Genomic DNA, 14,383 nt, shown 5'->3' with positions numbered 1-14,383 from the left:
TATTTGAGATATTACCGGCAGAGTCTCTCTTAGATTTACATTTGTTCTCTATCCTTCAACACAGTCGTATCCCGATTTAGTATTATCTATTCAAATTGTAAACTTCTTAGAAGCCTTGTATGAGTCTAGACCGCATTTTGGGAATTTCTTATAATAATAGCATTTATTCCGCATGTTGTATCAAATTAAGGTAGTTATCGAAGGGTTCGCCCACCGGGGAAGGTTAGTGTGGGTGCCCGCATGATCCATGATTTGGGTCGTGACAACTAATAAGTATTAATTACATGACAAGAAAAAAAACTTAAGTTCGTATTTTACTCTCTAAACCAATTATGCAAAACTAAAGAATAGATATCCAACATTATTGTCATTTCTATGGGTAAATTGAAATTCTTTTGTTAGTATTAGTGTTGAGTTGGTTTTGGTTTGGACTTTATATGAGTTACTAACATCCATAGGATATAAAACTTATTCACATTCAAAATCCTAAGTTCAAGCTTGAATAATATGATAATAGATGAAAAACTATGAAAAAAATTAAGAAATATTTATAAATTACATTACAAATAAATATTTTTATGTATAAAATATTTTAAAAATTGAATACATGTAATGTCGGGTTGGTTTGGTTCGGTTTGACTTTTTTAGCTAAAACCAAACCAAACCAATTATGGTCGGGTTTTTTTTCAACACAAACCAAGTCAAACCAAACCACTAGTCGGGTTTTTTTCTCGGTTTGATTCGGTTATCGGTTTGGTGTGGTTTATCGGTTTACTTTGTACACCCCTACTCATCACAATGATGTGTGATTTTGTCAATTTTTGCTAGCAACTATAATCCCAACCAAGGGAACCCTGTCAACAAAAGCTCTCTAATCGCTCAAATCAATGGTTACGGCCATAGCTCTACACCATACTTATAGCCAAATAAAAAGCTTGTCAAAAATATTAAGTTCTATGGGAAAATTTTATACACTCCACACAAGATCGCAAGTGTATACGGTAAAAACCGGGTCAATGTAAGACCGGTGAGACCGGGGGCCAAGGGCAAGTCCAAATGAGCACGAGTATGTTCGGTCCTTTCTTCAGACCGGGAGATTGCACCGAATGCGGCCGACCTAAGATAAGAGAAGTGTGTTCGTTGATCCGGTGTCTCCGAACCAAATTCATCGTGGCCATTAGTCCCGTTTCTCCAAATCAAACTCACGTGGCCAATAGTCCGGTTACTCCATGTCCAAACTGAACGTGGCCGTTGGTCCGGTTAAGCTTGCGGTCGCCACGCGTCAAGACCGTTCGTCATTTTGTGCGACAACCGTACGGTGTCGACCGTACTTAATGGTCCTACCTTATCCTTTTAGGGTTTCTTTATTCTAAAAGGCTTTGTATTGTATTCAAGGTCCATGAGGCAAACCTATAAATAGAGAACATTTTCTTACTTTTAAGGGTTGGCTTTTTTTTCATATCTAAAGCATTGTAATAGAAAAATACATTGAAGCTCTTTTTCTCTCTCTGATTCTAGCCCGGATCTGTAGTATTTTCTAGCTTCATTCATCCATTCAACATAATACATTGCCATATATATATATATATATATATATATTATAACAAACAAATCCATACACATTTCGCATCAACCAAAAATAGATTAAAATTCATCCACATATCCTATACCGCACTTACAAATTCAATTGTTACCGAAATTCGGGGTAAACAGTTTGGCACCCACCGTGGGGCTAGGATAATAGTGGTTTTTTTAATCTTTGCTTCTATCTCCTTTCACCCGTTTGATTAAGGAATCTTCTGCTAATTTCTGCAAAAAACAGACCAAACGGCAAGCAGCGGGCAGTATGGTCATGTCAACAACAACGAGATTGTGGCTGAAAACGAGAACAATGGGTTACGAAGCCTACCAGCAGAACCAATCGATCCAAACTCGGTTGACTCGAGGGAAGGCTTCAACCGGCAGAACACCGTGAACCAGGAGAATGCCACCTTACCAGCCACTGATCCCTTGAATACTCACAACTCAATTACTTTATCTCGGGCTCAGGGCCAGAAAGCACCGGATACTCTGGATGAGATTAACTTACGTTTAATTTTTGAAATGTTGCAGGAACAAGGGACTGCCATAGCCGAATAGGGAATTGCAATAGCTCAGTTGCAGAGCAAAAATGATAAGGCAGCTCTGGAAAGGTCAAAAGGGGTCACCGAACAAAGGAGGGATAAAACACAGAGAGTCGAAAGTAATGGATCGGGAGCCGGTTCATCCACCGAAGTTCTGAAAATGCTCGAGACCTTGGCAAAGCGGGTAGATTTAATAGAGAATAGGGTGAAAATGTATAACTCTCGGGTGGATCAGATCCCGGGGGCTCCGCCCATTCTAAAAGGGCCGGATTCGAAGAGATACATTCAAAGGCCTTTCCCTCCGAGTGCAGCTCCGAAGTTGATCTCGAAGAGGTTCAAGATGCCGGATATCCAGAAATACGATGGTACAACGGACCCACAGGAGCACGTGACTTCGTACACCTGTGCCATAAAAGGCAATGACATCGAAGAGGATGAAATTGAGTCCATGTTGTTGAAAAAGTTTGGGGAAACCCTATCGAAAGGAGCATTGACCTGGTACGACCATCTGCCCGAGCATTCAATCACTTCTTTTGAAATGCTCGCGGATGCGTTCATAAAAGCCCATGCCGGAGCTAAAAAGGTGCAGGCCCGGAAGGCGGACATCTTTCGTATAGCCCAAAGTGAACGGATGGAGCTCCCTCCGGTTCCGGAGGAATGGGTTGCACAAGCTTTCACCAAAGGGCTTAATCCTCAAAGCTCGACTGCCTCGTTCAAACTGAAAGAAAACTTGTTGGAATACGAGGCTGTGACCTGGGCAGATGTTTATAACATATACGAATCAAAGATTCGGGTAGAGGATAACCAACTCGAACTTTCCCCGGGACCCATAAATATGAGCAAAAGCTCTGAGAGGTCGAGGAAAAATTACGAGCCAGAGACGCGACCATCGAGGGAAAGGTATCGGCCATACTCTCATTCGGAAAAGCCGAGCTTCATTTCAAAAAAATCAAGGGTAGGTCCCAATCACTTTTCAGGTAGGGGCGATAAATGGGCCGAACGCCCGTTAAACAGTCGAGGCCTCTCATTTAGGAGTGATGCTGGAAGTTCGGCTAGTAACAAAGACTTACCGAGGATATCGAGTACAACTTTAACGTTAACACCCTCGGATCTCATCTCGGCCCTCGGCCGTATCACGGAGGCCAGATGGCCGAGGCCATTAAGGTCAGACTTGGGACAGCGGGACTCGAGCGTGGTGTGTGAATACCATGAAACCCATGGGCACAGAACTGAGGACTGTTGCCAACTAAGGGAGGAGGTGGCTCCATTATTGAAGAATGGCCACCTTCGAGAATTCCTGAGTGAACAAGCTAAAAGCCACTACAAGGAAAGGGAATCTCACAAACGGGCCGAGCCGGTGGAACCTTAACATGTAATCAATATGATAATTGGGGGAACAGATGCTCCTCGGGGGCCGGTGATGAAACGAACAAAGGTTTCCGTTATGCATGAGAAGCGCAACTGGGATTACGTACCCGAGGGTTCCATCTCCTTCATTCAACCGCATAATGATGCATTGGTAATTTCTATTCTTATTTTCAAATCACAAGTTAAACATATTTTGATTGACCCAGGTAGCTCGGCCAACATCATCCGGTGGAGAGTGGTAGAACAGCTAAGGCTACTCGACCAGATTATGCCGGTAGCCCGAGTACTCAGTGGGTCAATATGGCAAGTGAAACCACGAAGGGTGAGATTTCTTTGCATGTCAACATCGACGGCACCATAGAACAGACGGTATTCTATGTCATCGAGGAGATATGAATTATAATGCTTTGCTCAGCAGACCATGGATTCATAGCATGAGAGAAATACTGTCAACACTACATCAATTGCTGAAGTTTCGGACCCCGGAGGGGATAAAAACTATCCGAGGTGAACAACCCGCTGCAAGGGAGATGTTCGCGATCGAGGAAGCGCCACTTTTTTCAAAAATGTCGAATTAAAGAGATGATGAATCGGGGGCAAGGACACCAAATAACAATTAAAGGAAATGGGTTCGGAAGCAGAACAGAAGGGATCGGACTCGGTTGGTGAAGAGGATGACTTCGGCATACCCAGATCGTTTGTATTACCGGATGACTAGGATGCAACCAAATCTACCGTGGAGGAGCTGGAACAAATCATCTTGCTCGAATATCTACCGGATAGAAAGGTATACCTGGGCACGGGGTAAACCTCGGAGCTCAGGAACAATTTAATTAGATTTCTTCAAGCTAATGCCGATTGTTTTGCGTGGTCCATATAGACATGACAGGTGTACCACCGGAAGTCACGACTCATAAGCTTAGCCTCGATAGGAGATTCCCCCCGGTGAAGCAGAAAAGGAGACCAATGGCCGAGCTGAAACATGCCTTCGTAAAAGATGAGGTAACAAAGCTTTTAAAAATAAGCTCTATCCGGGAGGTAAAATACCCGGATTGGCTAGCTAATGTAGTGGTGGTGCCAAAAAAGGGTAATAAATTTAGAATGTGTGTTGACTATAAAGATTTGAACGAAGCATGCCCGAAGGATTCATTTTCGATGTCTCACATTGATCGAATGATCGATTCAACGATCGGGCATGAGATGTTAAGTTTTCTCGATACTTACTCCGGGTACAACCAAATCCGGATGCACCCGGAGGATCAAGAGAAGACTTTCTTTATTACCCAATACGAGACTTATTATTATAATGTCATGCCATTCGGGTTAAAAAATGCCGGAGCAACTTACCAACGCCTAGTTAATGGAATGTTCGAAGAACAGATAGGGAAAAAAATGGAAGTTTATATTGATGACATGGTAGTCAAGTCCCTGGAAACAGAGGACCATTTAAAACATTTACAGGAAACCTTTGATATACTTCGCAAATATAACATGAAGCTTAACCCGGAGAAATGTGCCTTCGGTGTCCGGTTAGGCAAATTTTTGGGTTTCATGGTGTCTAATCGGGGAATTGAAATTAATCTGAAAAAGATCAAAGCCATCGAGGACATTGAGGTGGTGAACAATGTCAAGGGAGTGCAAAGGCTCACCGGGAGGATAGCGGCACTGAGCCATTTTATTTCGAGATCTTCGAACAAGAGTCATCGTTTTTTCTCATTACTAAGGAAGAAGAATGACTTCGTCTGGACACCGGAATGCCAAAAGGATTTGTAGGAATTAAAAAGATACTTATCGAGTCCACCTCTACTGCACGCACTGAAGGCAGACGAACAGTTATTTCTATACCTTGCCATGTTCGAGGTAGCGGTAAGTGGTGTTTTGGTCCAAGAAGAAACAGGTACGCAATTTCCCATATATTACATAAGTGGACTTTAGGGGATGCGGAGACTCGTTATCCACACCTCGAAAAGTTGACATTGGCATTGGTAAGTGCATCCGCAAAAGTTGAAACCATACTTTCAATGCCATCCGATATGTGTAGTAACTACTTACCCACTGAAAAATGTCATGCAATAACCAGAATTATCGGGTAGGCTGACCAAATGGGCCGTAGAGATTAGCGGATGTGATATTGAATATAAACCTAGGACGACAATTAAGTCTCAAATCTTGGCAGATTTTACCCCCACCATGGTTCCCGAGGTCGAGAAAGAACTTTTGCTAACCTCGGAAAAGGCTTCGGGTATCTGGTCTCTACACACGAACGGGGCCTCGAACCAAAAAGGTTCCGGGTTGGGCATTGTCCTTAAAACTCCCGTCGATGATGCCATTAGGCAGTCGATTAGAACTGTTAAATTAACTAACAATGAAGTCAAGTATGAGGCTATGATTGCAGGTTTGGAATGGGCTCGGAGTCTGGGGGCCGAAATAATTAAAGCAAAATGTGACTCTCTCTCTTGGTTGTTAACCAAGTAAATGGTGTCTTCGAGGTCAAGGATGAACGAATGCAGAGATATTTAGAGAAAACCCAGGTGATACTACACCGGTTTAAAGAGTGGACCATGCAAAGAACATGTACCGTGAAATCGTAATAACGGTTCGACGCATTACCCAATTTGGGCTCTTCAGTCGAAGTAGAGGAAATCAACCCCGATACCATAGTGCAGTTGATGAATTCGGCGGTAGAAAACGGGCATGCCGAGATAAACACGATGGGTCTAACTTGGGATTAGCGCAACAGATACATCGACTACTTACAAGATGGAAAGCTCCCGAGCGACCCAAAAGAATCACGATCACTCAGGACCAAAGCAGCACGGTTCTATTTAATAGACGGTCAATTGTATCGCTGGTCCTTCTTCGGAAGTGGTTGGGTCTGAAACTAATTATGTGATGAGAGGTCAATTGTATCATCGGTTCGAAAAATTATCGGGACGGGAATCGGATGGAGGATGGCGAAGAATTTTGTTCGTTTGGGTCAACCGGGGAGAAATCCGATTATGTGATGAGAGAAGTCCACATGGGTACCAAGCGCATCACTCCGGGTTTCATTTTTTTCAAGCCTTGGTTTGAAAAACATCGTCATTTTTTTTCCACGAACCAGTGGCTTTTTTTGCATCGTTATCGGGAACACTATGTCTCCTACGTGGATGATGCGAATTAAATTTATCCGAAATTTTGCCAACTCAATTAAAGGCATGCTCCGATTGATCCATTTTTAAATTCGTGGAGTTGACCTAAAAACATGGGGTGATATCGCCTTTGGTGTTGGTTTTCATGCAAAAGTGTCTAAGTGGAATAGGGATGACAAGTGTTTAAATGGTCCTTTGTCACGGTGCTATGAACCCGGTAAGTCAATGGATTTGGCCTTTTGTTTATGATCGAATATTTCTCAAAATGGGTTGAAACGCAGGCATTCGAAAAGATTAGAGAAAAGGAGGTTATTGACTTCATATGGGACCATATTATCTATCGTTTTGGCATCCCGGCTGAAATAACTTGTGAAAATGGCCCTCAGTTCGTTGGCAACAAGGTTAATAATTTCCTCGAAAGGTTGAAGATCAAGAAAGTTGTATCAACTCCGTATCACCCGAGTGCAAACGGACAGGCGGAATCCACAAACAAAATAATAATTCAAAATCTAAGAAAGAGACTTAAAACATCGAAGCATCAATGGAGGAAGTGTTTCACGGAGGTATTACGTGGGCTTTACAACTACGTCAAAATCAAGCACGAGAGAAACACCTTTCTCGTTGGTCTATGGGGCCAAAGTTCTAATCCCCGTAGAAGTTGGCGAACCGAGCCTCTAATTCAAATACGCCACCGGCGGGTCAAACGAGGAGGCCATGGCCATAAAACTCGACCTAGCGAACGAACTACGCGAAAATACGTTGTCCGATAGCAATGCCTCGTAAACAGAGAATGAGAGAGATACTACAACTGGAGGGCCAATTTTCGGCATTCCAAGTTGGGGATATGGTGCTTCGGAAAGTTACTTTGAACACCAAGAATCCCAATTATCGAAAAGTTGATCCGAACCGGGAAGGACCGTACAAGATAACAGAATAACGCAAAAGGATCGTACTCAAATTGAAATCCATGGACGGACAACGGTTGCGCAATAACTGGAATGTGGCTCATTTGAAGAGATACTACTGCTAAGGTATGAATGCCCACCCTTGTGATCATCTTTATTTAACCTTTCCTTTTTGCAGAAGTAGAATACCGAACGGAGTCAGAACTGAAAACACGTGTTGCACTCTTTTCCTTAGTTCGGTTTTGTCCCAAAGTGGGTTTTCCGACAAGGTTTTTAATGAAGCAACAAATACAACGTGTTACTTTTTTAAAACGAGGCAAAATGCCTGGGAACGAGAGGTCTACCCCTCGAGTGGGGACTTGATAGTGCTTACCCGATCATGCAGCCCGGATAAACACTAGGAGACTATCATACTCACATCGAGGTTTACCCCGAAAAGGTAGAATGAGTTCAACTCACTAAAACAGATGAAGAAACACTTTAAAATGCTACCCCGAATAGGTCCTCAAAATTTTGTTTCTCATTTTTGTCTAATCCCGGACCTTCTGTATTAGGCTTCGATGTAAGGACCAAACGATCAAAACGAATCGTGTCCACTTAGTATTTGCTACGGCAAAAACAGAAGGAAACGGATGAAGTCTTTATTATGTACGTGCGAATACTTGCAATAAAGAAGGTTATGAAAAATTTCATCTCGGACATGTCTTTTTGTTAAATACCCTATACCAGGGACTGCCATCGAAATTTGGCAAAGGCAACAAGGTCACGTTGAACCGAGCCAAAATCTTTTGACACCCTCTAATGGGGACTGCCGTCTAGAAATTTGACAAGGCAGGGATTCAGGTATCCGAGCCTAATCTATTACAAGTAAGCGATCGAAAAAGGTTCGAACAATTAAGAAACCTCGGCCCAAAATGCCCAACGTGATTCGGAGACGTCTGAATTCATGAAGCATAAATAAGCCCCGCGGTCAAATCACTCGATCAAATCCTCGGACAAAATTGTACCGAACGAAGAAAAAAGCCAACACTTAGGCACAATCCCGAAAAAAAGAAATGACTCCGAACCTTTGATTATTCCTAACGGGATAAGCGATTAAAGCAAATGTCACAACAAGCATTCGGATAAAAGAATGAAGAAACAATCAAAAGGGAAATGCTCATTTCATATATGAAAGGTTTTTACATTTGAACTTTCCACAAGTCAAAAAGCAAAAACAAAATAAAGGCTCGTGCAGGCCCTAATCTACCCGGTACGGTTGGAATCGGAGTTCTCGGAAACCGTTCGCTCGGAAACCGCAGACTCAGCATGAAGAGCTTTTTTAGCCTCCTCCTCGATTGCTTTGGCTTCGTTTATCCGAGCCTGGAGGTCCCCTAATCCTTTTTGGGCCTGTTCAAGGGTAGCCCTCCGGGACTTCCACCGTTCATACTCGACCAAAATCGTAGTACGAGCCTCGGCAGCCTCCATGTCCTTAAGAGACTCTTCTAAATTGGCCTCGGCTTTTTCTAATTTAGCCGCTAGTTCGGACCGCTCTCCGAGAAGAACTATCTGAATTTGGTTAGCCGACTCAAGCTCGGCCTGAAGCACGTCATTGGCCTCGGCTGCCTCCTCGAACTTGCTCTTGAGCTCGTCACTAATTCGGGCTCGATCCTCGATTTTCTGTTCGATCACCCTCAACTTCTCCTTGTCTTTAGCACTCTCGGATTCAAGATGCCGATGCCTTTTTGCCATCTTCACGGCATCGGCCTTGACCGAATCGAGTTCGCTTCGAAGTTGGAAAATAGTGGCCTCGAGTTCACCAAGCCTTGAAATAAAACGGACATTGTCTTCGTTGAGGCCGGCATTATCCGCTTCAAGGAGCCGGTTCTTTTCAACCATGTCGGCCAATTCGACCTTCAAACGAAGATTTTCGGCCTTAGCCCCCTCGAGCTCGGGTTGAAGGTTGGAAAGAGCAGCAGCCCGGCTCAATTGGTCTTCTTTTTCCTGCAGGAGGAGTCGGTACTTCTCCGTTTCTCGACCCTAGGCATCCAGCTGGCCCTTCAAGTCATCAACCTCGTGTTGGGCTTGGACAAAGCCCTCATTAACGAGCACAACACTCTGCAGAAGAAGAAACGAAATCAAGTTAAGGAATTGAATAAACGGAGTTGAAAATCGCACATCAATAATGTAAGGGTGAACGTAGAATTTACCCGGTTGCCTGCAGGCATGCCTTCGTTGATAAGGCACTGCCAAGGAACCCTGGCCATCTTCTCCTTGTCAGAATCTGAAATAAGGGGCCTTAGGTAACTTGCAACCCCCACAGACGGGGATAAAAAACTACGATTCCCGGGGACGGTGATCACCGCCGACCTCGTCCTCCTCGCCTACACCAGGGGCCGGAAAATACCTACAAGATTGTTCCTCGCACCCATTTTCGTGGACCGGCTAGCCACTCTCGTGACCCGACGAATGGGAAGATGGCCAAACCCAGCAGCTTCCCCGATTGCTGGAGGGGTATCCGAGAATATGTCATCGAGGTTATCAGAGCTCGGCGCAGGAGTAAGAGAAGCCGAAATAGCCCCAGCGGTCTTGATAGAAGCAGTTGCCTTGGATATTGCAGCTTGGTTACCACCGGGCAGTGGGCTGGTATCCATTGGAGCCTCGGTATCGGGGACCGACTCTGCTCTTTGTTCAGCCTCAATATTCGGAGATGGTCTGGATCTTCTAGGCCTCTGCAGGGGAATCTCTTCGGGTGAAGCGTCACCTGAAATGTCAATGAATTCAATTGACCTTAGAGGAGTTGGAAAAAGAACTTCTTCCCCACCTGTGTGCGGAGCCGGAATGGAAGGTCCTTCCTCAGTTGTAGGAAAAGGCGGAATGGTGGCTTCCTCCTCCGGAACAGAGGCGACGGAGGGGCCCTCACCAACCCTTCGAATAAGAAAGTTGGACTCTGATTCATCCCTCAGAGTCCGAACAACGCTCCTTGCCCTTTTCTTTAGGTTCAGCCCTTTGTCTGAGGGCTTTCTCCGTCTCTTACTGGCAGTAGCAATGAGCCGAGATGACCCTGCCGTATCAAATTCGTGAGAATCGCAAAAGAGGCTCGGCGTCGGCTTCGGTCTTGGCTCCACCGAGCCCTTAGGTAAACCTGAATACCGAAGGGGTTATAGAAAGAAAAGGGAAAAGGGGAGGACGCAATATATATAACAATCAAGGAGAAGATTACCATGATTTTGGGCAACCCATCGGCCACGCGACAGGTCCCCCCATGTCTGTTGCTCATGAGTGTGTTGACTGATGATTGCTCCAACCCATTCGGTAAGGTTCTGGACGGCCGGAGGTATCCATGCCTCAGCTAATAAAAATAAAAAAGGGAGAAATCCCATGTAAGCAAGGGAGCAAATGTTGACAAAACATGGAGGAAGAATAATTATAGAAGGGAGAACTGAGAAACTTATGCCTATCGTTCCACCTCTCCGGAAAGGGCATATAATCGGCTGGAATAATGTCCGCGGTCCTTACCCGGACATAACGTTCCAACCACCCTCGATCTCTGTCCTCGTCGAGTTTGGAAAAGATCGGGTTCCAACCTCGCTTGGCGAGCTTTATCACGCCCCTCGAAAAAGTCTCAGGGAATATAACCGGATGAAGTACACCATCGTGAATTCCCTGTTGACGTTATTGGCCAATAACCGGAGGCAGGCCATCATTCTCCAGATAATCGGCCCAATTTGGGCCAAGGTCACGTTGTACGTCCGGCACATCTCCAAAATAACCAGGTCAATTGGAGGGTTGAGTTTGAGCGTAAATGGATAGGTGTAAATGTATAGGAAACCTTCTCTATGATCGGTAATAGACTCGTCGGGCCCGGGGGCGAACACTTGCACCAGACGATTATCCCATCCGCAGTCGGCCCGGACCTGAAGGAGGAGATCCTCCGTAATAGACGAAGGGTATAGCCTTACGTCGAAACCCCTATCCGCGATCGGAGATGGCTTCTCGACGTCAAATTCGTGGCTGTAGTTGGGTCTGGACGGCACTATGTCCAAAGCAGTCGGTTCAACAAATGTTTTTCCCTTGGGTTTTGAGGCTGGCTCGGCTCCCTGAGAAGAAATCGAGGGAACGTCCTGGGAAGTAGTTTCGGTGTTGGCAGACATTTGGAAGGTGTGAAAGAGAAGATTTGAGAATTTGAAGTGGCAGATGGAAAATTTAGAAACGAAAAAATGGAGGAAATATTAGGAAGGGTGGAAGAGACAGTTGAAAGATGCAAAACAACAAATGAAAGGTTTAGCAAAGAATGCTCTTATGATCAAAACAACAAATGAGGAGAAGTTGAAGTTGGCTTTTGCGATCAAGAAGGCAAGAAACAAAGGAGCAAAGAATGAGAAAGTGGAAGTGAAAATGAAAAAATGACACGGCTTTGAGCCTTATATAGGCATGGTACTGTAGCGGTTACAGAGAGCAACCAATCGGGCGGTGACACGTGTCCCACAATTAATGAGACGTGATATGAAGCGACGTGCGTTACGGCGGTTCCCGAGGTCGGCCATTCGGGACGAGACATGTGGCCTATGTCAGAAGGACGTGACATAACTGTTCCCGCCAAATTACAAGATAAGAACGAGCTTATGGAACCACCGATTTTGTGACTTATCCACTTCCCGTTACTCCGGTAAAACTACGGTCCGGAAAGTGTGGGGACTATCTGTATACGGTAAAAATCGGGTCAATGTAAGACCGGTGAGACCGGGGGCCGAGGGCAAGTCCAAATGAGCACGAGTATGTTCGGTCTTTTCTTCAGACCGGGAGATTGCACCGAATGCGGCCGACCCAAGATAAGAGAAGTGTGTCCGTTGATCCGGTGTCTCCGAACCAAACTCATCGTGGCCGTTAGTCCGGTTTCTCCAAATCAAACTCACGTGGCCGTTAGTCCGGTTACTCCATGTCCGAACTGAACGTGGCCGTTGGTCCGATTAACCAGTTGCGGTGCTGCCACGCGTCAAGACCGTTCTGTCATTTTGTACTGACAACCGTACGGGTGTCAGACCGTACGGTCCTACCTTATCCTTTTAAGGTTTCTTTATTCTAAAAGGCTTTGTATTGTATTCAAGGCCCATGAGGCAAACCTATAAATAGAGGACATTTTCCTACTTTTAGGGGTTGGCTTTTTTTTTTTTCATATCTAGAACATTGTAATAGAAAAATACATTGAAGCTCTTTTTCTCTCTCTGATTCTAGTCCGGATCTGTAGTATTTTCTAGCTTCATTTATCCATTCAACATAATACATTGCCATATATATAGCTTATATATATATATATATATATATATATATAGCACACACACACATATATATATATATATATATATATATATATATATTATAACAAACAAATCCATACACATTTCGCATCAACCAATTATAGATTAAAATTCATCCACATATCCTATACCTCACTTACAAATTTAATTGTTACCGAAATTCGGGGAAAACAACAAGTAGATCATTAGACAGAGATATGAATTCTTAGAAGAATAGCAAGGGCACTTACCTTGATCCATTATAAGAATTGATAGAAGAAAGTTGTGATCTTCTGAGCTTTCACACGTTAATGTTTTTACGGTTCTTTTCTCTGATGGGGAGAGAGAAGAATAATAACGTGTGTGGCACAGGGACCACAACCAACTTAAATAGAATATACACAACTCTTGAGAAGAGACATAACTCTTCAAAGGTAACCTTTCAGAAAAGGTGTAACTCTTCAATTATGAACCCATCAATTATAACTGAAGAGTTAATGTTTCTACGCATATAAAATTCATACCTTATAACATATGATTTATATATTTAGTCCATAAAATTAATACTTTATTGGATCCGAAAAATGAGTCTTTAATTGATAGCATATCTATGTATAATTATATTAAATATGTAGGTCCACCAAATAGAGAATTTCTAAAAATCTCCCACTTGGACCGAATATATTTCTGAAAAATTGTACATAAACAAAAACTTTATAGTGCGCACAATTTACTATCTCTAAGCAATCTGGGATTAAAGTGGTTTTGTAACATATATTCGTCACTAAACCCATCAATGGTCACGATATCCGCAAAATCAATGACATAGATCAAGTATTGATGCATAGCATTGAAATTACATGTAAAATTGATCTTTCCAACTACTCCTACTTTATGACTTTAAATAGTCCAAAATGACTTTCTTACACTTTATGCAAAACCGCAGTAGAAAGTCAATAACTATATTTTCAGAGTTTTCAATAAACGCATGAAATTCATAAATTTCATAAAACGTTAATCTGTACAGATAATATCCTTAAACATGTCAACAACATAGATAAACACAACAAACTTCCACTGAAGTGCCTCATCATAGAGTCCAATGACATCCATATAAGCTACAGGTTCATAAAAAAAAAACTTTAGGTTGCAACCTTGTAACGACCCATTTGGTCGTTTGGCACTTTTAGGCCTAATATCCCTAAAACACCTTATTCGTGGTCTAATTTTGGTGTCTATAGCTTGCGATAACGGGTGATTCGGTTATTTAATTGACGAGTTTTAGTCCTCATTTGACATTCGAGGACGAATGTTCTAAAGGAGGGGAGAATGTTAGACCCCGTATTTTTATACGTCGAGTTATTCGCGAAAGAATCAACGTGAGATAGAAACTTTGGATTTTAATTTCTAAACTAGAACAAATCGGTTACAAATTTTACTTAGTACAAAAATGTTATTGGAGATTAGGAATTACTTAAGTGTGGTGTTAAGTAAAAATTGGTGACAATAATGAGCCAACAAGAGCATCAACATCGAGGTAAAAAGGATGACTCAAAGTCATCTAAAATAAGGTTAATGGA

At 43.2% G+C, this 14,383-nt stretch overlaps 1 protein-coding gene across 1 annotated transcript; it reads right to left on the bottom strand.

Moving 5' to 3' along the window:
* Positions 1–8,772: 8,772 nt before the first annotated feature.
* Positions 8,773–9,405, bottom strand: LOC132039475 (uncharacterized). Its single transcript, XM_059429951.1, has one exon. The coding sequence runs from the start codon at positions 9,403–9,405 to the stop codon at positions 8,773–8,775; it is 633 nt and encodes a 210-aa protein (XP_059285934.1).
* Between the last annotated feature and the right edge of the window lie 4,978 nt (positions 9,406–14,383).

This window comes from Lycium ferocissimum, chromosome 12, assembly GCF_029784015.1.
Source record: "Lycium ferocissimum isolate CSIRO_LF1 chromosome 12, AGI_CSIRO_Lferr_CH_V1, whole genome shotgun sequence".
Classification (NCBI taxonomy): domain Eukaryota; kingdom Viridiplantae; phylum Streptophyta; class Magnoliopsida; order Solanales; family Solanaceae; genus Lycium; species Lycium ferocissimum.
Note: the sequence above shows the minus strand (reverse complement) of the source record. Positions and strands in the feature narration are given on the sequence as shown.